Here is a 24,250-nt window from a genome sequence, read left to right as displayed (position 1 = left end):
CCCATCTGTCACAAATCATGTCATCTCATAAATCATATCTTTTTCATCATTAAAACAGATTATTCCCTTCATAATGTGTTTTTTCCGTGCGTTACATTTGTTATGTAAGAAACTAGAAGTCAGTTTGAGAAAAGCTATGATAGATACCATGTACAAATCTCCCTAGCATAACAATATATATTTTCAAACACAATAATAAGTACTCAACTCTTATCTACCTTGGGTTACCTCTTATTCTTCGACTATCCTGAAAATTCTTAAATTTCTCACAAATTTATTGATGAGATAATTTCATGAAATAGCAACGCAACGTAAGATATACAATGTCACTGTCCCATCGAAAGGGTTGCCGATTTTGATATATGTTAAAGAATCATAGTAAAATGAGGATGCTACACTTTTTTTTATGGTAATGGAAAGTTATATGATATGTTACATTTAAAACCATCATTTGCTGGATTGAAGCGTGTAAATATTGTCTAGACTTTTTTATGGTTATTTCGAGAATTCTTAGATCTCACAAGCCTTTATTGATGAGATAATTTTGCCGAATAGCAACACATCACAAGATGGACAATATCACCGTCTTATCAATGGTGTTGCCGATTTCCATATATGTTGAAGAATCACAATAAATGAGGATGCTAGACTTTCTTATGGTGATGCAACGTCATGTGGTATGTTACATGTAAAACCATCATTGGTCAGATGGAAATCGTGTGAGCTTGTCCTATACTTTAATGTAACACCAAAGCCAGATATAATTATTAATAGGGTCATCTGAGATTATCAGTAATCATGGTCAACAGCTTCATCATCATAGTCATTTTCAGTTTCCTCTCATCATTTGCTCCACCATCTTGCAAAAGACAACACGAAACTGATCAATGAGATGCATTGACTTTGCAATTTTAGAATTTCCTTCCATTGAATGGACCCCCACACAAACACTTTTCTCCAACCCAGAAAATGTACCTGAAAAAGTACATCATCCCATCTCTTTCCATGCAAAAAGAAAAGAACATATTGCCATAGTGAAAGAGAAAAATCAATCAGTCTGTTGAATAAGTGAAAGTGGCAACCTAGGAAGAGTCCTCAATTGGGATGGTAGTTGGATCTGAGTTTTAAATGGTCAATGGCGGACTCTCTTCTCGTGAGCTTCTCAAGCTCGTCAACAACGAGGAAGAATTCCATGAGAGTGCGGCCACCTCGGGTAATTCTCCTACATCAGGTGCCAATTAGGAAGACAACGGTCTCCTTTGTTCCGGCTAGTTTGGTAGATAGACTGATGACCAAGGTGTGGCCGTTGCCTTTTTTGGTCAGCAGGTCAGTGACCAGAAGCTTCATTGATGAACCTGGTCGCGACCTCCTTGTCGCGTCTGGCCATTTCTCTGGGGAGAAGGGTGCTGCTTGCCATGATCTGCTCCACATTGTACCTCGAGATGTCGAAATTAGTCACCGCATTTGCTCCTCGGAATTTTATGGCGGCAATGTCGTAGGCCTCCGCTGCTGCTTCTTGAGTGCCTAACCAGAAACCCAACAAAGAAGCAAACTCATTGCTTTCATCTGATAATGTCTTTCGACAAATTGAGAATCATGAGATGTTAATGTGACTCACTGAAAGTTCCAAGATAGAGGTCTTTGTTCCCCGCAACTCGGCCTATCCGAGCTTGCCAACGTCCATGCTGATGATGTCTACATTTAATAAGCCGAAAGAATTAATCAGAAGATACTCTTGGCAAAATTTGCCAAAGCTTAAAAACAAAGTGAATGTACTTTAAACAGTAGTATTTGGCCACAAGAAAAATAATAGGACCTTGTGACTCCTCTATACATGGAAGCACCTCTTGAAAATCCACTACTTTTTCTGCAAAATAAAAATGCAGTCAAAATCAAAACAAGGAAAACATTAAAGATATGACAGTAAATCGGTTGATTATTCAATTGAAAATGACAAGGGCATGCCCCAGAGGAAAGAAAGACCAAATTGTTGGGATACCTCCTAAGGTGAGCAACATATTCCTGTCTGCTCATGTTCTTCATTTCCTCCAGTTCTTGCTGATAGTTATCCAACTAAAAAAGAAAGGGAAAAGGATCAAAATCTGAAAAAAAAAAAAAAAAAAAAAAAAAAAAAAGGGACAAGAGATATGACCGTAGGAGAGAAAAAGTGAGCAGACTATTACAGCGAAATTCAGATGGGTTGACGGTCCCCAGTACTTGAGCGCTGCGAGATCGTAAGCCCTTGCAGCCTTTTCTTCCCTATCATACCCTCCTGTCAACGTAATTCAGTGAGAAGAATCAGAAAGATCCACTTCAAAGTGAGCATGACTTTTTTTTTTTTTATATTTTGGAATGAAACGAAAAAGAGATAAATTTGAAAGTAGAAGCATGAAGGAGAAGGCTTACCAAGGTACACTGAGTTTAATTGATTGGTGGTTGAGAGTGGCATACACATCAAAGCAAGTCAAGCACAAGTCAGCCACATGCTATTCTCACGTGTCAAGAATTGGAAAAGAAAAAGACAGTGAAATGAAAAACAAAAAACAAAAAGTTACACACTCTTGACTAACCTTGTCTTCCTTTCCTGCTCTGCCCTTCTTTCTTGCAGCTGCTATCCCATAAATGAGCTTCATATCTACCTGTCCATCTATGTCTGAGAAGCCAAAACATACCCAGAAATTAGAGTTGAGACTTATTGAGACCAAGTGAGGAAAACAGGTTGGCATGAATATTTTAGGAATCTGAGAGTGTGGAGGAGGCAGAGCATCATGTTAAAGAAAAAAGGGATGCTAGTGAGTAGGGACACTAACACTAAGATTGGTTTCTAAAATCGATAAATTATGCAAAGCAGTGAACTCTTATCTAAACAAGGGGGTGAAGGTTAAGCACCTAACAAGAATGTGCCATACACCGATTTTGTTAACCAGTATTGGTATTTCTAGTGCTATTTGGAAGAAAAAGGAATAAATGCAATTGACTTGAGAAAAAATTGCAGATGATCATGTTTTTAGCAGAAAACCAGCCAAGGGTGAGAAGCAAGAAAAGAAAACAAAAATTAAGTGACCTTGTAACACCTCTGTACTGAGAGGTTCTCTGCCCAAAAGTATCTAGAGATTTCCTATGAACTATCTTCTTCTGATTGCAATTGTCAAACCCTCTGTTCTTGGTCTCCAGGGCAACGCACTCTGCTATCGTGTCAGCTATCTGCTGCGAGCTCGTGATGCTGCCTGGCTGTGACTGAGGGCTCATCGACAAGCTCAACGAGTGTGAATCACCAGATGTCATTGTGCTTACAGGACAAGATCCTGACCCACCATGACCCATCATGCTTCCATTCATCATATTGATCTCCATTGCATTGTTCGAAGGAATGTGTTGAAGGGGGTTACAGCTCGTGAGTTCTTCAGAGCAGAGATGGCGGTAGTGTTGGGATTGAGCTTGGGCTTGGTGTTGCCTTCTCCAGTAGATGTGGTTGAGGTGATTTTGGTGGTTGTGCCCGTGATCCTGTGGGTCTTCCAGGTGGTACAACTTTTCTAAGTCATGGCTCATGGTTGCACCACTGAAGAGGTCCTCCAGTTGTGGAGTAGCACAAGCTTCCCATGAAAAATCCAAGTAGTAATTAGAAAACAGATATATCCTAAAGAACAAGAAGCAAAAGGACAAGAGAAAGAGAAAATTGACCGTGCAGCTCATATTTGTTCAAAATGCATTTGTACGTTCCCAGAAAAATCCTATTCTTTGTCCACACAAATCCAAAAGATTTATTTGGCACTGTTGTGCTTTTTTCAAAGACGAACATGAGTATCCCAACAAATTCTGTCACATGGCATGCCTAAACTTGCAATGGGGGAATTAATACAAACAAAACAGAAGAAGTGCAGTGTCAGGCAGCAAGTTGGAGTTCACCTTGAGCCTGTGACTTGTGGAGAGCTTCCATTAGGCAGAGAGACCCATCAGACTTGAGTGGCATTACAGACAATGCAGAGCATGAGCCAAAGCTTTCACCTTCAACTCCCCTCAACAGGCCATGGTCAAGGTTCGGAGGCGAGAGACCAAATGCAGAGTCGACAGGCGCTTGGTTCTGCCGTTGGCGGTGGTAAGAAGAGTGGGAGGCCTCCATGTTCAAGTGAGGGGAGAGCGAGAAGCCCAACCAATGGCTGCTCCCTGCATCATCACTGTTCATGGGCTTCATCTCCTCGTGTCTAGTTTTTGGAACTTGATTTGTGAGACTCTGGGCGAGTTTCTCTCTATATGCAAGGAGAACTCAATCATTGGGACACTAATAAACTAATCATTCCAACATATATTACTCTCTTTCTCTCTCTCTCTCGCTTCACTTCCATGCTGCACAAACCGATGATGGGTGCTTTTTTGTTGCTTGTTTTCTAGTTGAGGCAGTGATGGAAACAAGTCCCAGACTCGTGCTTCTGAATCTCTCTCTCTCTCTCTCTCTCTCTCTCTCTCTCTCTCTGTGAAAAGCAGTCATGTAGAGAGAAACAAAAAGGGGGTTGCTTTATAGTAAGCAAAGGGAATGAGCTCCAGCAAGAAATGCTGGGCATAATTCCAGCACGCCATGGGGATCCGTGTGTGAGAAAGAGACATCATCTCCTTTTGCTTTTGGAAAAACTGTGCATATACGCTCCCCTCTCTCTCTCTTTCTCTCTCTCTCCAAATAGCATGCCTCGTGTTCCATGCATCTGCGTTGAGAATTGGTAAAGGTACTCAATCTTTATATCAATATCCGTTTACCATCAAGTGACTGCGACATTATTCCAAGCAATTGCTTTACGTGGAAGTCCACTATTGAAAATCGTATATTTTAGATGAATCTCACTTGGGTTTTATCAAATTTGATGATTTAGCTCAAGTTTAATATATAGAAAATCATATGTTTCAGATGAATCTCACGATAATTTTATAAAATCTAATGATTCGGCTCGAGTTTTATATATATACACAAGAAGTACTTGCTCCTGACTAACAATCTCTAGTATGATTTTGTCCATTGAAATATTGCCCAAGTTTTAGTAAACATTCTTGTTACTGATATAAATATTTGAAAGTATCATTAGGACTAGACCACCATATTTTCATGTTATGCACCTTAGGGGATTATAGTTGGGTGATGGTCAATGGTCGTACTATTAACTATTTAAGTGTTTTAGAAAAAGACTCCAAATTGTGCACAAATGACCACTTTCCCTTTGTCTAATTCCTCTGTCCACACAAAAAATGGCCCCATGCCATCCAATACCTAACCACTTTGACGAGCACAAAGAAAAGGAATGAACAAAGCTTTATGACTTATCCAGAAGACCAAGACTCCTCCATTCCCTCCTCTCTCTTTTTTTTTCCCTTCTGTTCGTGCTCCTTTTTTATACTCCACTTATGTTCAATGTGAACAAACTGGCAAGCCCAGATGGGTTTCGATCCTCTCTTCGCTTGCAAATATGAGGAAGAAGATTGGTCGATGATCTGAAATGTCAGGTTTAATCTCAGTAAGGTTTCGACGCCAGTGGCACAGTTGCAATCTGGTTCGATTGCCAGTGACCAAGTGCCGCCCTTACAAGGGGGAGTACTCTAGATTTGGTCCAACCTAGCTAGAACCGACCTGAATTACCCGGTTTTAAGCTGGTTCAAGGAAGAGCTAGTCTGAGCTACAAATACTACTATTACATGAGTGCTCTGATTTGATTTTCATAAAAGAAATTGGTTATTGGTGTTTCCAGGCCGATTTTGTTCGTTAGGTTTCATGTTTCAGCCTTAGAACCGACTCACCCTAGCTGCCGCTAAGCCTCCTCTTCCCACTCTACCTCTCTTTCCTTTTTAACAGAAATGCACCTCGTAATTGTGGAAAACGTGCATATGATGAACACTTGTTCATCGACTGGCGAAGAGCTTAGCAGCTTATCGACACAAAGGTCTCGAGTTCACGGGGCGTTTTCGAGACAAAATTTAGTTTGGGGGAATTATGACAAAACAACCCCACTTCTGAAAACTTTTAGATGGTTATATTTCATAGTTGTGTATATTCCAAAAATAAGTATTAATGACTGCATAAAATGAGACGGTTTTAGATAGAAAATCCACATCTCGCTGCCAAGGGCACGATTTGTTTGATGAAAATTACGGAAGTATTTGTTACATATTTGACATACTAGCTAAAAACCATGATTTGCTTTTTCACCAATTACATAATTTGTTTGATGTGGAGCTTGCTTTATCACCAATTACATGATTTCCCTTCTTTTTTTTCGACCTAGGTTTTATCACTTCAAAACAGTGATAGGACAAAACATAAAGAAACGGCGAAGAACTCCGGGAAAATGGAAAAAGTGAATCTTTTGCACGATTATATCAATCCTCGACGAAATAATAACAAATAAGCTTATCACACAGGTTTGTTGTAGGAATTTTTTGCATTCCAAGGAACAAATAAATATGCTTGATTCACCCAAAAACATATGAACAAAAAGTAGGCCGATTCCTTGGTCGACCTTGAAATTGGTTCCCGGTTCGGAAAACCGGGAATCAACTCTAACGATGTAAATTTTGGTTCATTAGTCTAGAACCTACTTAACTAGAACTGATCATCGTAATTTGGATGCATGCCTAGAGTTGAAAATGTAAAAAAAAAAAAATAATTAAAAAAACTGTAACAACATGATAGTCTACATTTGACAATTAAATGGTGTTAGAGGATTAATAACAAAATTATCTGCCGTCACAAAAAAACAAAAAACAAAAAATTTACATGCTTTACCAATAAATATATGTCAAAAAAATAAAGAGAATAAAATTATTAGCTGTAGGACTTTTTTTTATGTAGAAAAGTCCACAGCTAATGAAATTCCAATTATAGTATATTTGATGAGAACGAAGTCCTTCATTTATTAATAGTCCAATGACTTTAAAGTTGATCAAAGCAGTGTAGGTCAATAACGACGGAAAGTAGGAAGCGCTACATTCTAAATCAATGGGGGCAAGTGATAAAAAGGGCGATTTTAAAGATCTAATCATTTTGCGACATGCATCATTCATAAGCCAGCGAGTAAATATTATGTTAGATTGGCCTTGAATATATATATATATATATATATATATATATATATATATATATATTTTTTTTTTTTTTTTGGAACCGGCTTGCAGCCGACAATTGACATGACCCACCAGAATATACTTAATTTGAACTTTCACGTTGAGGACGGAGAGGTTTATCTTGAATATTCGATGCAAGAATATACTTAATTTACGACAGGTTAATCTTGATGAGAGATAATCTACAATTTTGGGTGTTTAATGGCCTTAAAATGGTATGCATGCTTTGTCGCCCCTTTCATCATCTGTTATCCATGGACTGTTACCCATTTAATACAATCAACGACTCCTCGACGGTAACATATATATAGTAAGCTGGGAATTAGATGTACTTCTTCCTCACTTCTATCTACAAATACACTAATCTCAACTTTAAGATCTCTCTCCCTCCCTCCTCCGAATGTCCCAGTTCTAGTGCTAACTTAAGCATACATGACCCGGTTGATGTGCTAAAGATCAATCTCCTAGTGAAGTCGCAAATCAAGCTCGTGACTCCCAGTTCTAGCTTCAACACATAGTCTTAGGCCCGTGCACCGTACTGAAAATCTTGCTAACACATCTCTAGATTAATTTTATAATCGGTCCTTAGCATATTTGGTGTTTTTTTTCCCACAATTGCAATGATGAATAGGTCGACTTTTGTAATTGCATAGTTGACCATTTCTAGAATCTTTCTTAGCAATTAAATCCCCTTGATCTTCGCAGGGAACCAAATTACAAGAATGGAGCATAGTGATGTAAGCCTTTTTAGAAAAAGCACCGAGTTATTGCATGGATATCACCTCGGTCAAATTCACACCCTCTCGCGCTACATTTCTTAGAGCTTCCTATTCAGGCCGAACCGATTTGAGAAGAAGAGGTCTCTCACCCACAGCGGCGACCAAGAGAGCACGGCGAAGAGGCCGGTCATGTGGCCGAACACGATCTGCCGAGGCGGCCTCGGGCTCAAGACCTTGCTCACCACGTGCCTTGCGAACGTCGTGGCGTCCGTTGATTTTGTGCACCCTGCGAAGCCCGCCCACGCTCCGCGATCGCCTCCGCGAAAGGCCTGTACAGGCTCCACCCGTGAGCCCCCAGCTTCTCCGTGGTTGCGCTCCCGAAGTTCGACCTTATCGCCCCAGGGACCACCTTGATTACGTTGATGCCGAAGGGACGGAGCTCCAGCCGCAGGGCGTCCGTCATGGCATGCACCGCGGCCTTGCTCGAGCAGTACGACCCGCCCCAAGGGGTCGGCACGGTCCCAACCACGCTCCCCACGTTCACGATATTGCCGCTCCGCCGGGCCGCCATGTGGGGCACCACTTTCTGGACCAATCTAAGCTGCCCTAGTGTGTTGATCTCCCAAGCCTTCCGGATCGCCTCCAAGGGCAGCTCCGCCAGCGGCCCCACGCTCCCGATCCCAGCATTGTTGATGAGGACGTCGATCCGGCCATACTTGGATATGATGCCCTCGATCCCCGACGCCACGCTTTCGTCGGACGTGACGTCGAGCTCGAGGGCTTCCACGCCATGGCTGGACTCAAGTTCCAACATGTCTTTCATGCGCCGAGGGATGTCGGAGGCGAAGACACGGCAGTTCCGCTCGGCCAGCGCCTTGCAGTACTCGTGGCCTATGCCACCCTTGGCGCACCCGGTGACAAGAGCCACCATCCGATCCCCCATGACACACTCTCTCTCTCTTGGTGGTTGCCGAGGTCCACAAGTGCCTAGGACGAAGTAGTTTAAGGTCGTACTTAGGATCGTAAATCGTGTTTAGGACAAAGCAGTTTAAGGTATTTTTAGGATCGTAAATCACTTACTTTATATATAGGAGATTTCCAAGGAATTTAGGAGAGTTTTGGTGAGTTGAACTAGGCGCCGCTGATTCGACTATGCGAGTTGGCGCATATTCGCCACATATGCTTCGGAGAACACAGATGAAGCCGGCGAATCATCGTTTTTTCGGCCATGAAAAGACACCATGGACGGCTTCTATTTTTCTGCTATCTAGAAGTCGAGCATATGGAAGCGAATGTGTCTCCTTTTGTTTGTACAACGTAGCCTTTCGCAGTCATTGAAAAGGCTCTCTAGGTCCCGAGCAATCAAGAAATGGTTAACATTGTAAATAGTGATATCATTGGTGGCCCCATGTGTACTAAAAGTCCTAAAATTTATCATGGAAGTACAATGAGTGCTAAAACTTTCAAAAAATACAATTGAGTCCTAAAACATGTTAAGTTGATACAATTAAGTTATGTTATTAACTCTGTTCAGCTTGACAAATGGAAAATACCAGCAAGTTTTGGGACTTTATCGCATCCCTTGATATTCTAAAGTTTCAAATAATATTTTTGTATTAGACAAAATGTTATCTTATTCTTATTGTTGCATTAGTCTTTAAATGAATCATGAAGCGTCTCCTTAGGTCACAATACAATATCGATTGGCCGTTCATTACACGTATACGTAATATTTAAAAATAATTTGATCCACTATTAGGTTTGTCTTGTTTTTCCATATTCAATATGAGCCCAAATTTTCTCTCCCTAGGTTTAATATTGTGGAGAAAACTTTCAAATATGTTTTGAAAATTGACAAAACATTCCGTAAGTGTATTAAATCCGATGAAAGTATTTTCAGGTGTATTCTTGAAGAAACGATGTTCAAACTTTGTTATGAATATCACAAACTCAGAGATTTGTTCCTCTAATCAAGAAATTCTTAATATCATCAGATTCAGAAACTTTTCAAGACGTTCTGGTTGCTTACATAAAAGACATTAAGGTTATTTAAAATATAAAGGCAACAATAAAGTTTGCATGAGTGTTGTCAAGATAGACGTACATCTTTAGACATTATGAGAAGTATTTTTAGATGATTGGAATATTCATAATCAGTTTGGATTATGTGAAGCGCAACGATTAGTAATTTGGTTTGAATTTCTTTCTAAAAATATATTGATATCAAAGAAATATTGTCACACATCGATCCTTTGAGCACATGCCCATCTCCCACCTTGGTCGATTAATAGCGACGTCCCAAGACGCATCGCCAACCCTTTCATTTTAATATGCAAGCGGAAGCATCTAATAAAATCCCGGGACAATAAAACAATGGGATAGGAAAGTAGGACTCCAAATTTTCACACTTTAAAAGCCACCACATCTATATACATTGCAAATCAAAGTGCAAATATATACAAGGCTAATTGTTAAGTTAGATTTTAAATCACAAGTTCATAAAACAAGATCTGCAAAAAGGGAATCGACTCCCATCAAAAGAGAATTGCCCTATGACTAACTAGTCCATTAGGATCGTCAATTTTTCAGGCTTCATCATCTACACTTCAGGCCTTCAATCCTTCACCAATGCCATCTAAGGACCTAAAAATAGTTATTCAATAACAAATGAGACAATGTCTCAACAAGTTCTACCCCCTAAGACTCGATTAGTGGACCAATACACTTTAGAGGCTGCTTAAGCACAATGTAGATTAGAGGACTTACCTTAACCTCATATTTCACCCGTAATTCAATACATTTCAAATAGGCACCTAATCACTCACCACAGATTGAAAACATTGATCAATCGACTTAGTTGATTACATGTCAATCAGACCATTCCCCGGTTGGTCCATTCAATAATGTCCATTCTCTAAGATAACCTATCGAGTTACCGAGCTAGTATATTATAATATTCATTCTCCGAGATGACATATAGAGTCACCGAGTATATTCATCATAATGTACATTCTCCAAGATGACATGTTGAGTCATCGAGCCATTATGGCATGTCGTCCTTTCTCCAAGATAACCTATAGAGTTACTGAGCTGGCATTTCATACCGTCCTTTCTCTAAGATGACCTATAGGATCTTCGAGCCGGTATAATATAACATTCATATAGTACATCTATTTGCCATTTTTATCAATATACCGTCATTTCTCCAATATGACCTATAGAGTCACCGAACCGGTATAATATGTTGTTCTGATCGTACAATCAATTTTCCATTTCTATCATTCTCGCTAAAAATATACGTGTGTGGGTACACGGCCGGCCTTAGCCAAAGTACAAGGTTTTCACTTTTGAATTTCCCACTATTTTCAATAGACCCCAAAATAGATTTTTGGTGCTATAGACCGACACCCAATAATCTTCCCATTTAATTACCGAATTATCCAATTCTTTTCTTTTTGAATAAAATACCCATCCATACCACTTCACTCAATTTACACAATCAGGTACTCATATAAATGAATAGAGAGTACCACTGCAATCAGCATTAAATTCCGATCGTCGGCTATCCCGACTTGATTTCTGGAAAATAATTAAATAATTAAATAATTACAAAAATTTATTATTAAATAGCAATAAATCCAACTTAGGCTTGTAATGCCTAATTGGACTTTGAAACGGACCCGGAAAAATTCCAAGGTTCATTCAATAAATATTTGAGCTTATCTACTTGCTAATTACACTAACCATTTGCCCAACATACATAGGTAAATCCCTAATTTAATTATTTTAATCTAATCTATTAACATAACTGCACTTAATTAAATTTAATCAACCCCTAAACATCATTAGCAAACTAAGTAAGGATTGGTAAGCAAAACTCATATGTTTAACAATCCGTTAGGATTGAAATGTCGGGAACGAAGTGAGGGTCACTTTTCTCCAAAGAGGGCCTAGGATTCGAGGTTCACAAACACCTCAAAACGGGCTTGGAAGCTTGCTGGAAACCCACTTTTCTGCTTACTGAATAGGGCTGCAAAATAGAAATAAGTTGGCTTGGTGTGGTGAGGGCAACGGTGGACCAGTGGGGGATTTCGGCGGTTTGGAGGGCGGTCCACAACGACTCATGGTGGCTGTAGGAGCTTTGGTGTGGCTCCAACAGACCTGCAATAGTTGCTGGATCACGTGAGAGGCAAGAGGGGCGACGAGATTAGGTGGTGGTGTGTGCGGGCAAGGCGGCGCGGCTCCGATAGAAGAATGACAATGGCACAACGGTCCTGGTGTGCAATGGCTATAGCTGATTTTGCTCTACTTGCTGGCTGTTGTGGATGTTGAAAATGGAGGGGAGAGGGACAGTGGATGCAGCTTGAGGGAGAAAGGGAGAGAGATAAGGTTGGAGGGCCTCTTAGCCTTGAATTTCCACAAAATTGTCCTCCCAAAGGCTCATCCTAGGCCAAGCATCTTCCTTGGCTATCCATGAGCCACCAAGGCACACCCACAACTCTTGAAATGGTGCATTTTGGCTAGGCTAAGGGGGGCATACGAATTTGTTATAATTCACCATCAATTGGACAATTGATTCACTTCAATTTAACCTCATTTGGCCCTCATGATTTCATTTGGCACCTAAATGCTTCAATTGACATTTTTCCTCACCCATAGATCCATCTTGCATTCCAATTTTGCAACAAAAAATAATCCCCAGCCTTTCTGAACAAAAACGGTCATATGCCGACTTTTTTTCAAAAAGTCTCGGGTTGCAAAAAAATATTCTGAGACTGAATCGACGTTCCTAGAATTTATTGTGACATGATAGAATCTTCAATTTCGAAATGGACTGAATTTGTAGTTAATTTCACTCCGGTATGTTTTTAGCGTGACCTAGGCTACCGAGTAGTTTTTTAGAAATTTTTAATGTAAATGACCTGTGTTGATTTTCTTCGAGCCACAATAAACCCACTTCAACATATTGGTGACTCTCGGTTGTCGTGAAAATCTCGAGATTCAAATACGGATACAAGATACCAAAATGATAGAAGAATCGTTTAGGGTCGGTCGATGAGAATTTTCCAATTTAGTAGTGTCACCCACGATTAGCCACACATCTTAGTCGAACAGATCTATCTCTAATTTCAAATCGATTTTTAACTATGTCGTAATGGCCTCTAAATATGAGCATGGTTGAGAGGTTGATTCCTGGTCGAATTCTCAAGTCTATTGCATTAAAATTCGTTAATAACTTCCCCTTGAATAGTCTAGTTATCTCAAAACTGATCAACTCTGAAAACAACTCTATAGACGAGTAAATGAAATGCCCGATTTATTCAATAGAAAATATGACCAAAAATCTGGGATGTCATAAATATTTCGCTCTTAATGGATATTTAATTTGTTAACTAATTGTGATGATTGCAGCCTTAACCCCTAAGAAAAATAATGGCTTAAACCAAAATATAATTAATCGGGATTGATAATTTGACACTGGAACAAGAACAGTGGCATGAAAATCAAAATTGGACCAATGAAGAGATTTGGAATTTATCTTCTTTCCCTTTTTTTTTTAAGAAAAAAAGGACAGCTTGCATTTCTTTTCCACTAAAATAGACCAGAATATTAAATTATTACTAACTCGTCGATCAACATATCAATGGGTTCTGCATAAATGCAGTGGCCTTCTTAAGCTTTTCGGCCTGTAAATTTGATTGAAATGTAAAGATCTACCGGTTTCAAAGATTATCTTCTGTTGGATGTAGTTTTGATAAAAATGGCTAGGACATGAATGTCCCCGTCTTCGACGAGAGCGAATTTGAGAGCGACTCGACAGAGGTGAAGTTCCTCTTTAGTGCATCGAACTAAGTAATTCTCTTTTCGTGTGCGCGCATGGAGAGCCGTGCTCATATCAGTCTCGAACTTCTGTGACGATGACATAGAAAATGTCTTTAGCCAATCTTCTATATATATATAGACGGCTTCAATTTGCATAATAATCATGTCTTGTCGCAATTATTGTAAGGGCCAACCTTTGGCCTCACTTACTAACGACATTGTCTGCTTTGGGCTAGAATCCACACGGTTTTCAAACATATAGTTAATAGTTAAAACCGGTACCCACTCTTTAAATGGCATATCACCTCACCTTCTCCATAGGTGATATGTGATTCGATTTTCACCCCGTCGCCATCCTCATGGGGTGTCCTCATTATAGGCCGATCAACTTCCTAATTCATTCCCGAATCACACGTTTCCAACTAAGCTTGGCTTTGATACCATTGTAAGGGCTGATCTTTGGCCTCACTTGCCAACAATATTGTCCGCTTTAGGTAAGAAGCTGCACAACTTTAAAATGCGTTGCTGATAATTAAGATCGGTGCCACTTCTTAAATAGCACATCACCTCATATTTTCAGGCGATATGGGATTCGATTCATTTTGACCCCATCGCCGTTCTCATGAGGCGTGTTCCTAGTCCATCCCTTGTAGGACTAGGTCATTACAATTGTAGAGCCAGTAAAATCATTGGTTGGTTCCTAATGTCACCTCACCTCTTCTCATAACAAGAAAATCTATATGGGATGTGGAACAATGACCACATTCTTGATGCCCATATCATTCATTCTTTAACATCGTCTATGAAAATAGCTTTTCACACTGGTGTGGCACGCCGACAAATAGACTAACTTATGTTCACCTAGTCACTCACATAAATTTGCTTTGTGAGTCTTAGGTCATTAGATCATGTAAGTCTTACGTAAAACCTGCAATATCAAATGACCGAGATGAAACGAATTCACGTACAAGAATGGTTAGATATTATGACCCGCGATGCCAGTTTTTCTGCAGACTTGCTGTCCCTGTTGCTCTCTTTCAATTGCTTTGCAGTCCTACGCAGATGTCATTGTCTCTGAACTGCAAGGGCTGTAGGCATCCGAAGGCCAACAGTGGTCATGTCCCATTCAAGAAAGATTCTCTTCTCCATGCAACTGGTCGATGCACTTCCAGTAGGCAATGCCATTTTGTCTTTCTTCAGCTTTTTCAGTGTTTCATTTAGCTTCTTTTTCTTTATTTGATAGACGGCTGCCCCGAGAGTACGTGCATATGTTTAAAGTCACTGGGACTCCCTTTATTTCGACTTGTTTTCCCCATACAAATTTACCATATCATTCAAATGTTTGAAAAAGATTTTGTGAAAATGCACATATGGATTTTACGTGTTCATTTGCAATTTACAAAAATTTCAAGTGTTTGGATTCTAAAAATATCAAATTGCCTTGCAAAATTTTGATTAATTAGAAAGTGAAAAAGAAAATTTTAACGAGATGTGTGTGACATGAAATAGTGGCAAAAGCCAATTGGTTTCTTATTCATATGAAAGAAAAGGAAAATATCGAAAACCGTGTCTAAAGCGGATGTTTTTATCCACACTAGATTCTTGATCAATTTGATTTCTGATTTCAACTCAATAGCAAACGTAGCTGCTTTCTAGAAGCATAAAATAAATTATGACAACAATTGACGCAAAGCCACTTCTTAATTGGAAATAATATATCGTTTTCCAAGTATTGGTGTAAAACTTGGTAAATACATAGCGTTGCGAACTAAAAACTCCATCGTGACCAGCGTCGTTCGCGATTTGATAAAGTCAACTTTACCATTCTTGGAATATACTAGATATGGGCCGTGATTTGCCCCATCCATCAAAGGCCAGTCACCACATGCTCTGCACATCTCTGACGTTTAAATTGAAGATGGTGCATAAAGGGAAAGTTCTGAACCAGAATTTTATAAAAAAAAAACTAAATCATTGGGAAGATCAAATTGAAAAATATATGGTGGGTTGAAAGAGTTCTATCGAGTAGTCTTGATGTATATTAGTCCATTTATATAAACCGTTAGATGATGTGAATTTTACATCTTAATATGAATTACTCATATGATCAAATAGAGATTAACGTTATTTAATGCCCCATGTGAAATGTGCCAACATCAGCCCTGAGAACCAAATAGTTTCCCCTATCTTTCTTTATGTACAGGATGTGCTTTTCATGTCGGCTTTAATTGGAAACATTGGGTATGGAGATGTCCTTTGAAGTTTCTTACTTCTTTTTCCCCCTAATTTTGGCTTTTGTCTTCGTCGCAGCACAAAGAATGAGACTGGGGATGTCATGTTTGGTCAGGTTTTCTCACTGCATTGTCTTTATGGTAAATTCTTTATCAGATACGACTCCTAGACATAACGACGACCACCCAACTAGTTCACACTTCCACATGGAAGCTCTTTATTTCCCATCTTTGCAACGAAAGAAACAAAAGCAAATGAGAAAGGAAGAGAAGGTTGATGATAGTGTCGTACATCAGCCATAGAGTTATATCAGCTCTTCTTCTTCTTTTTAATAAGTATGGAGTTAAATCAGTGGACAAGGATTACAACACTGCCATTGAGCGTTGTCGGGTCAAATTTTCGGCTTAATTTCGGACTCCCCGCCAGTGCTCAAATAAAATAACTAGGAAAAGGGAACGAAGAAAAAATTAGTACACTAAGGAAATGATCAATCCCCAAATCATTAACCGCACATATCAAGGAAAAATCAGTACACTAAAGTCGCTACATTTTCTTTTGTTTAGATGTTGAAAATATGCAACAGCAGCTTAACAGTCATTAACCTCGACTTATCTTTTCCCCAATAGGGCCCTTCTAGACACCAGCATTGTTAAATCATTTTCGAAAAGGAAAAGGAAATCCATCTCCAAAGCATGTCTCAAGCAATCAGCCCCGCCAATGCAGGTAATCATCGGCAACAGATGCCGATTCTCACCAGCATCCAATTACAATTTTAGTCAAGTAGAACAATCTTAAATGAAACAATAGATGATGATGCATCATTTCTGTTTTGATCTTGGGGATTGAGGGACATCTTGTACTTAAGTCAATTTGGGCCTTTAGTCCTCTAGTCCTTTTAGTTGATGATCAAAGAATAACTCACCTATCCCCTGAGGCGAACATATGTTCAGAAGAGAAGAACAAGTATACCACTTGAGCTCACTGCTCCAAGAATCACGATGAAATCAACATGACCACTATCTAACATATCGGGAGTTCAATGAAGGACAAAACATTCTCTCATTATTGACTGAGGCAATTGCATAGCACTCCAGCATCCTGCGTCGGAATGTCCTGAATATCTGGCCAAAATGTATCAAATTTTTGCTCTACTTGAAAACACCCCAGAGTATTCTACATGATGCGGGCATTGTACTAGTCTCAGGGGCTTATCATATTACAAAGACAACATTCGCATCTTACGAGCACCTTATGCAGAAAGTTAACTCCAAACTAATAAATTTGGGTCATTCTCAAAGAGGCATATCTCTACATGATATGCGCATGTATTATTGTACAAATTTGAGTGTGACTACATGATGCAAGCTTTGCAGTATCGGATGTATAATGATACAAGTCAAGGCATATTTCTACATGAAATACATATATGTATGTGACAAATGGTGCTGCCATATTTCTAGATTAGACAAATACATATAACATGTGCGCGTGTACCAAGAACTCTATGATACAGGGACTTTGCAGCAGACATCAAAAATATCATCTAGAGGGGCATGATCGCCAGTTCCTTCATCTTTCCTAGCATACAACAGTTGCTTGCCCTTGAAGACAAGCATTCCACCCTGGCACAAGAAATATGAACCTAATTAAAGCATGACACCAAGAATTCTAACCTACACGATTAAAGTTTGGCTGATCCAACCTGTTGGAGAACACTACTTCGGTCATCAGGTGTGGCTCCAATGGTATAATTCTTCGCAGCTTTCTGAATAGAATCAAACCTGGAAAAGACTTTTGCCTGTCATGAAAGAAAAGGTGAGCTACATATTGTGAATAAAAGCTTCATATGATGGGAAGAGGTTGAACAGAGAAGCAAGAAGTAAGCTGAGGCTTACACTCGCTGGATTGAAGAATGTGCGGCCAAGACCATAGTACAAGCCCAAAACATCATATGACTGAAGCATAGAAACATGGAAAGGTCAAGCTAAAGTTTAAAGAGAATATTCTAATAGATGTGCTCATACTTAACCTTGCGATCAGGATCAGCATACAGGCAATCCATCGGAAATGGTAACTGAGAGTTGTGACACGAGGAAAAGTAGGTCAGCTGAGATAATCATCTGGAGTATATGCCAGGCAAATCACAGATTATTAAAATAAAGAAAGTAGACAGAGTTGACATTCTCCTGTTGATCAATAAAAGTTGCATTCTCCCAAGGCATGTCCAAAAGTCTACTGCTCTTCACTCTTTAAGCGTCTAAAAATAGCCGATCCACATAAGACTGGCAAATCAAACACAGCATGCTAGCAGAATACTCGTAATGTCATGAATTAGGTGAGGGAAAGAATCCAAAGAACATGGTGTAACTAGAAAATCTTTCAACCAAACTAGCTTTCTTAAGATAAAGCTAACCATATAGCATTCAAGCTTAAGGGTAGAGGCTTGGCTCTGATGTGTCATTTTAGGTTATTCTCAAAAAGGAACTAAAGAGAATAAGTGTCTCAATGCAAATACATGATTACTAAGGGTCACTTCCATTCCACCCAAATGAGAAAGGATGCCACATACCAATGGTAAAATCGGATGTCCAACATTCATTACATAAGAATCAATGGCATCTCTTCATGTTGTTGAGATGAACCCACTCAACATAAATTTGTTTTCAATAACTATGAACTTTTTGCTATTTACCTATTTGATCCTGCCATTTTAATAGCCACTGACGCCACTATATTTTCCAACAATAAATATGATACTGATTAATAGAAACCAACAATCCAAATTATAACCCACTTGACAATTCAGATGCTCAATCCGAAAAAGATTCGGTGAAGATTGAGAAGTTTAATCCATAGGCTTCTTCATTGCTTCTGAAAGTACGGACTAACTATCATTAACTTCAATTCAATTGCCATTCTTGCATGTGACTTAAGTTTCAAGGGTATTTTTGGGTTAGTTTTGGATTCTTTAGGTGGATTATGCAGTTATATGGTGATTTAGTTCAATCAACTGCAAAAGTTATGGCTTGAGTTTTAATGTGGTTTTAACTTCTATTGCTACTATGCATTTTATACAACTCTTGGTAGTTGAAATTCAAAGATATTCTTGGTTGCTTCCATTTGAAAACTAATTATATTATGATTCAACTTGGTCATGCACAAGAGTTATGAGCCATATTTAATGCAATATTGACCATAAAAAATTCATGGATGAAAATATCAACTTTAAAAATTGGGGGCAAAAATACAATATTAACTTTTAATGTGTATTTACTTTCTTATTCAATGAAATAAATTCATCCTTTTTTCTTTGCCCCCAATTGCAAAAACCCCTTGCTCTGCCACTGATAAGAATAATCAAAGAACATCAATCACATGGGAGCCACACATTTAGAAGGAGCATTAACCTTAGAAGAGAATGAATGAGAGACAAACGAAGACATTGTACTTAGCATAAACCTCTCCTATTATATTTTGCTCAGGCATCACACAGATTAGCCAGGAAGAAGAAAAGAAAAGAGACAAGATGTAGACCTATAACAATTTACAGGGCATATGCTTTCTTAGGTTCAAGGACGGATTTATATTTCTTTCTCAGTCAAGCAAGCTAAATTATTTGTGCAAAATTTTTTTACTAGTTGGGGCAAGCTAAACATTTGTGCAACACTTATCCACATGTTCAGGAAATGTGTATCTTTCAATCAATTATGCACAGTGCCTCTAACTTCTCTGTTAACCCTTGCTAAGCAAAAAGAGACTGCTAAATTTTCCAGGACAAATTTTATCTGAACATGTGGAAATCTGAAACTAGTTATCTGTTCCTTCATTCTGAAAAATAATAGCAGCACAATAGAGAAGTTTTAAGAGCATGCTTTGGATTGACTTGGGCCCAGGCAGTCATGTCAAATGGCAAACTCACAGGCTTGAACTATGTCTTATCATGTAAGCTGGGTAAAGTTCGTACAGCTGCACTAATCTAAGGTAATAATGCAACCTCACTTGGTGTCTGCACAGCCGGGCAGGCAGGGGGGCCACCCCAATTGATCAAAAGATCGGCCCTTTTTTTTTCCTGAAAAAGAGCCTTCTTTTCTTACATTATATGAATCCAAATGTGTAATTATAAACAAATCAACAGAATAGCGATCAAATTCTACCAATTTCATTTAAACAAAGGAAGTTTGCACACTCCAATTTTGATCAGGCCATACTTTTGAACCCATAAAGTTACAGGCCTGAAAATACAATCCAAGCTCATTCAAAGCCCCCCACATCGTGTTGCCAACAGTGAAAAGTGGTAGAGGCCCTCTTTAATCTCAAATCCACTGTTTTGCCAGTTTCTGCCTCTGAATTTGACCCCTCCAAAATTTTCAGTGATATTGATGGTTAATTGCTAATTTTAACTTGTTCACAGATCACTGTTGGTTTTTAGAGTAAAAGTTAGTTTTTTTTTTTTTTTTTTTTTTTTCGGTAATTGAGGACTCCATCACGGCCCCCCTGTGCCTGAACGGCACCAAAGGGCCGGGCCCTATACCTTGGGGGAGACTAGCACAGGACCCAACCACCATGGCTCCCCACTTAAGACCCTAGAACCTGGAGATTCGAACTTGCGACCTCGGCGATAAGGAGCAAGCCTGAACCATGACAACTGCCCACCGGTGGGTTAGAGTAAAAATTAGTTAAAATCTCTTATTTTAAATTTTTTCTTAAGCTTTCAATATATGGTCAAAATCTCTGAATTCAGTAACATGGGCTTGTAACCAAGTGGATGAATTTCAGATTAGACCTTCTACTTTACAATGTTATAAGAAGGACCCTGTTGTTCCACTAGACCAACATTTTCCCTAGGGATGTATTCCTCTTACGAAGGAATTCATTGTATTCATCGAATGTACGGAACTGGCTACAATAGATTTCCTCACTTTCATACGTCCAATCTTTAGTTTAAAACACTTTCAAGAAGCATGAAAGTGTATTGTCTAAAACACTTGCAAGAGGCATGAAGTGTCCATCTACTTGGTAGAAAAGAAGTCAACCTCTTTACAAGCAAACCTAAGGTCTAAATTGAACAAGCAGAAGCGATAAGAAGTAACTTAGGGGTTTAAAAAGAAAGATTTCTTCAGTCTATTTTGTTTCTGAAGACATCCTAGCTCATGAGCTGGACTTCTTTCTGTTGAGTAAAGTAGAGATGTCATACGTGTTAGATGAATTTAAAGGTAAGAAGCGATGGTTGTCCCACAGTAGGGTTCACATCAATGTTTGGATAATGCTAATGTCTCATTTGCAGCTTTTCAATTTCAAAGTTCATTTATTGAAGCCCGACACAAATTCAGGTCTTTCATGTAATTTTCAGTAAAAGGATGCTCATGTGGTACATGAGTCATCAAAATGTTTCAAATGACCTCAAATCTTGAACTGCAGAACAAATGAAGCCCCATATGCTGAAGCATGAGTGAGATCAAATTCTTAGCTTAATAACATCGATGTCCTCATTATAATTTTGATTCTCTATATTCAGATGACAACAGGGATGAATTCATTTAAAAGATGTCAATAACTAACCTTAAGATGATGGACAAATTAACCTGGAAGTCATTCTTTGCTAATTATCTCAAATTAGATATTCATCAAGCTTATGAAGGGCCACTATTAAGCATGTTGCTAGTGAAATATTTAAGGAAGCAAAGGAATATCTGACCAAAAGGGTATTCCAAAAACAGAAACATTTTTCTCATCATTCATTTATGGTGCCATGATAATGTGTATTTTATAAGTACAAACATCATACATAGTCTTGTTATATCTGTATGGATGAATCACACTCATACTAACTCCAGGGCTTCCTACATATATGCTGATGAAAAGATTTCTGCAATCAAAAGAAAGAAAAGATACCCGTTCAGCAAGAATGCGAGCTTTATCAGGAGTTCCAACACCAACAGCAATCAATTTCACACCAGCAGAGTCAAATTTGGGCTTTGATTCTTTTAAAGCTGAAGCAAACTCCCAACTTGAAAAGGCCAAACACAACGGATGAGCCATAGCAGAATCTGAGCTATCCAATTTTGCAGTAATAGCCAGAAATGAGCACCATTTACCAGCAGATACATCCAAAGTGTCTCAACATTGCTACAACAGCCACTCCCTAGAAGGCAATTAAACTGTCAGACACTTGAGAGAGCAATTGTCCTTGAGATAAAAGCCAACATGAAGAAAAAGTGGTGAAGATGATGTCTATTCAAGGAGAAGCAAATGAAACAACTGAGTCTAAAAAGAAGCAGCCGCAGCTGCTGGTGCATCATATACTGTTTTCCTTCAGCTCCTCCAGCAGCGCGAATTGAAAAATTCAACAAACAGAACTCATTGACAAACTTCAGGGATTTTGCAACAATATCAAAAATTTGAGCACCGGCTGCTTCTTGTTACTAACCAATACAATGAACTACAATGTTCGATTAAAGCATAGGAATTGCAGGGCAGTCTCATCTTCTCATCTCATGCCACTCCCTCAACACTTCAATAGGGAATGATACCCTGAAAAGGGGAATTCGACACCCAATCGTTGGGACATCAAAGCCAACAGAAAGATGCTCTTCACAGACAGCTTACTCCATTGTTACCATTGGTGGCCAAAGTATGCATCTTTTTTCTTTTTTTTTTTTGTGAGGAAAGTATGCATCTTTTCAGACACACTTTGCTCTAAATTTCAAGTATATCTTGCAGAGAGTAGCTCACAATCGTTTTGTGGGGGTCGAATTAGCGCCATAGTTGGCAAACGCCCAGAGCCTTATTTCCCACAAGAGGCAATTGCGAGCGGAAATTCAGGCGAAAGAGTGACAAGCTAATCAAGAAGAGACAAGAACAACATCGTCCCCCAAGAACAAATTAATGGGTACAAGGAGAAACCTCGTTCTGGTCCCAGAGATCCTTGAACAACACCGGCTCACCGGCGGCGGTGAAGATGCGAACGTCGCCGAGGACGTCGCCGACGTCGGGGCCGATTCCGGAGGCGGAAGCTCCAGCGACGGCCCGCGACCGGACCGCGCCGCTCCGGCGAGCGGGCCCTCGGGAACGGACAGAAGCGGCGGCTGGAGGAGAGCGGACGAGCGAAGCGGCACGGGCGGAGGGAAGCCGAGACCCGGGATTCGGAGGAGGAGAGGCCAAGAGGGTCGGCGGAAAGCGCAGGCCTTGAGCAGAAACCGACGACGCCATGGCCAAACGGGCTCTTCGTCCTCGCCTTCGATTCGTATGAGGAACGAGGAATTTTGTGGAGTGCAATGCACGTGTGGCTGGCTACCTTGTCCCCTTTTCTTCACTTCATGTGGTATTGAAATGTCGTATGCTGTCACATCAGTAAACAGTTGAATGCGTGACTTTAGTATGTCTTGGTTTCTAGCACTATTTGGGCCGCCGGGGAGGCACCGGGCACCACCATGACCGGCGGTGATCTTCCGGCCGCTGCACCCCACCTCTGGCTAATGTTCTAAAGCATGAAGAGGGAAAAATGACAAGTGTAAAACTGCAAGACCTTACTTTTTTGTGTCGGGCCTGTCGATCCTTTCGTGCGCTAGAGCTCACCGGGACAGCGGATCCCTGCAGAACGGTCCTGACAGACGAAAGATGAGCTGCTAACATGGAATTAGTCTCTCTTCCCTTGCTGCGACCGGTTGCCTTACTTCACTCAATTGAGCCGGCTGGTCATGTGCCCGGTTCACGGTGCTGTCGAGCTCTTGTGCTTGAATGAGGGGGTATATGTATAGCAATAGTATCTGATGTATTCTCGTCTTCTCCGTTAAAGTTTGAGCATGGCAAAAGAGAGTCGATCAGTGACCCAGATATTGTAGAGGCCATTGCCGTTAAGTCTCCATAGCCCCAATAGCACATAATAAGGATGCAAATTTGGCAATTATGCATTCGATATCCGGAAACAGTGATGTTGGGGAACGATGTACTGCATATAACGTTTTCAATTGTTGCTCATATGGTGCGATGTTCTGCAATTTCTTGCCAACACTTATGTTCCATAATAGTATTCAAGGATCCGCAGATCAGGAACCTAGTCTCTTTTTTGTTTGTTTTCTGGTCATTGTATAGCTTATGCTGAACTAACGAGTTCTCATGCTCGCGTATTGTCCACAACATCACAAGTTCTCGCTATCTGTCAGGAAAGGTGGGTCTGATCGAGGAATGAACAGAAGGTGCGACTCGAAGGCCTTTCTCTTCTGTTGCCATCGGCTCTAGCATATCTGAGGATGCTTCCTAGACCAGAATCGTCAAAGCTTCAGATCCTTACTGCAGTAGAAAATTTCCCCCTGAAGCAGTGGCCTATTTTAGCAGCCAAAATAGTAGATGCAGGAGATACTAACATGATGAAATTT

At 39.9% G+C, this 24,250-nt stretch overlaps 3 protein-coding genes across 3 annotated transcripts; all 3 read right to left on the bottom strand.

The window, feature by feature from the left end:
* Positions 1-881: 881 nt before the first annotated feature.
* On the bottom strand, positions 882-4,579 carry LOC104414040 (AP2-like ethylene-responsive transcription factor CRL5). Its single transcript, XM_010025033.3, has 9 exons — positions 3,907-4,579; positions 3,065-3,593; positions 2,571-2,653; positions 2,407-2,415; positions 2,184-2,272; positions 2,000-2,073; positions 1,817-1,867; positions 1,619-1,695; positions 882-1,524 (listed from the first exon to the last, which is right to left on the bottom strand). Exons 1-9 carry the CDS (start codon positions 4,190-4,192, stop codon positions 1,328-1,330), a joined length of 1,395 nt encoding a protein of 464 aa, XP_010023335.2. The 5' UTR covers positions 4,193-4,579; the 3' UTR covers positions 882-1,327.
* Positions 4,580-7,918: 3,339 nt separating this feature from the next.
* On the bottom strand, positions 7,919-8,763 carry LOC104414039 (short-chain dehydrogenase ptmH). The gene is given in 2 exon segments (XM_010025032.2): positions 7,919-8,098; positions 8,101-8,763. Coding segments are annotated over 2 exon segments (843 nt in total).
* Positions 8,764-17,127: 8,364 nt separating this feature from the next.
* Positions 17,128-23,184, bottom strand: LOC108954897 (thioredoxin-like protein AAED1, chloroplastic). Its single transcript, XM_039300899.1, has 7 exons — positions 22,779-23,184; positions 21,971-22,017; positions 21,768-21,882; positions 17,905-17,949; positions 17,771-17,830; positions 17,578-17,673; positions 17,128-17,497 (listed from the first exon to the last, which is right to left on the bottom strand). The coding sequence occupies exons 1-7, from the start codon at positions 23,082-23,084 to the stop codon at positions 17,378-17,380; spliced, it is 789 nt and encodes a 262-aa protein (XP_039156833.1). The 5' UTR covers positions 23,085-23,184; the 3' UTR covers positions 17,128-17,377.
* Positions 23,185-24,250: the final 1,066 nt, after the last annotated feature.

The sequence above is a fragment of the Eucalyptus grandis genome, chromosome 8 (assembly GCF_016545825.1).
Source record: "Eucalyptus grandis isolate ANBG69807.140 chromosome 8, ASM1654582v1, whole genome shotgun sequence".
NCBI lineage: Eukaryota > Viridiplantae > Streptophyta > Magnoliopsida > Myrtales > Myrtaceae > Eucalyptus > Eucalyptus grandis.
Note: the sequence above shows the minus strand (reverse complement) of the source record. Positions and strands in the feature narration are given on the sequence as shown.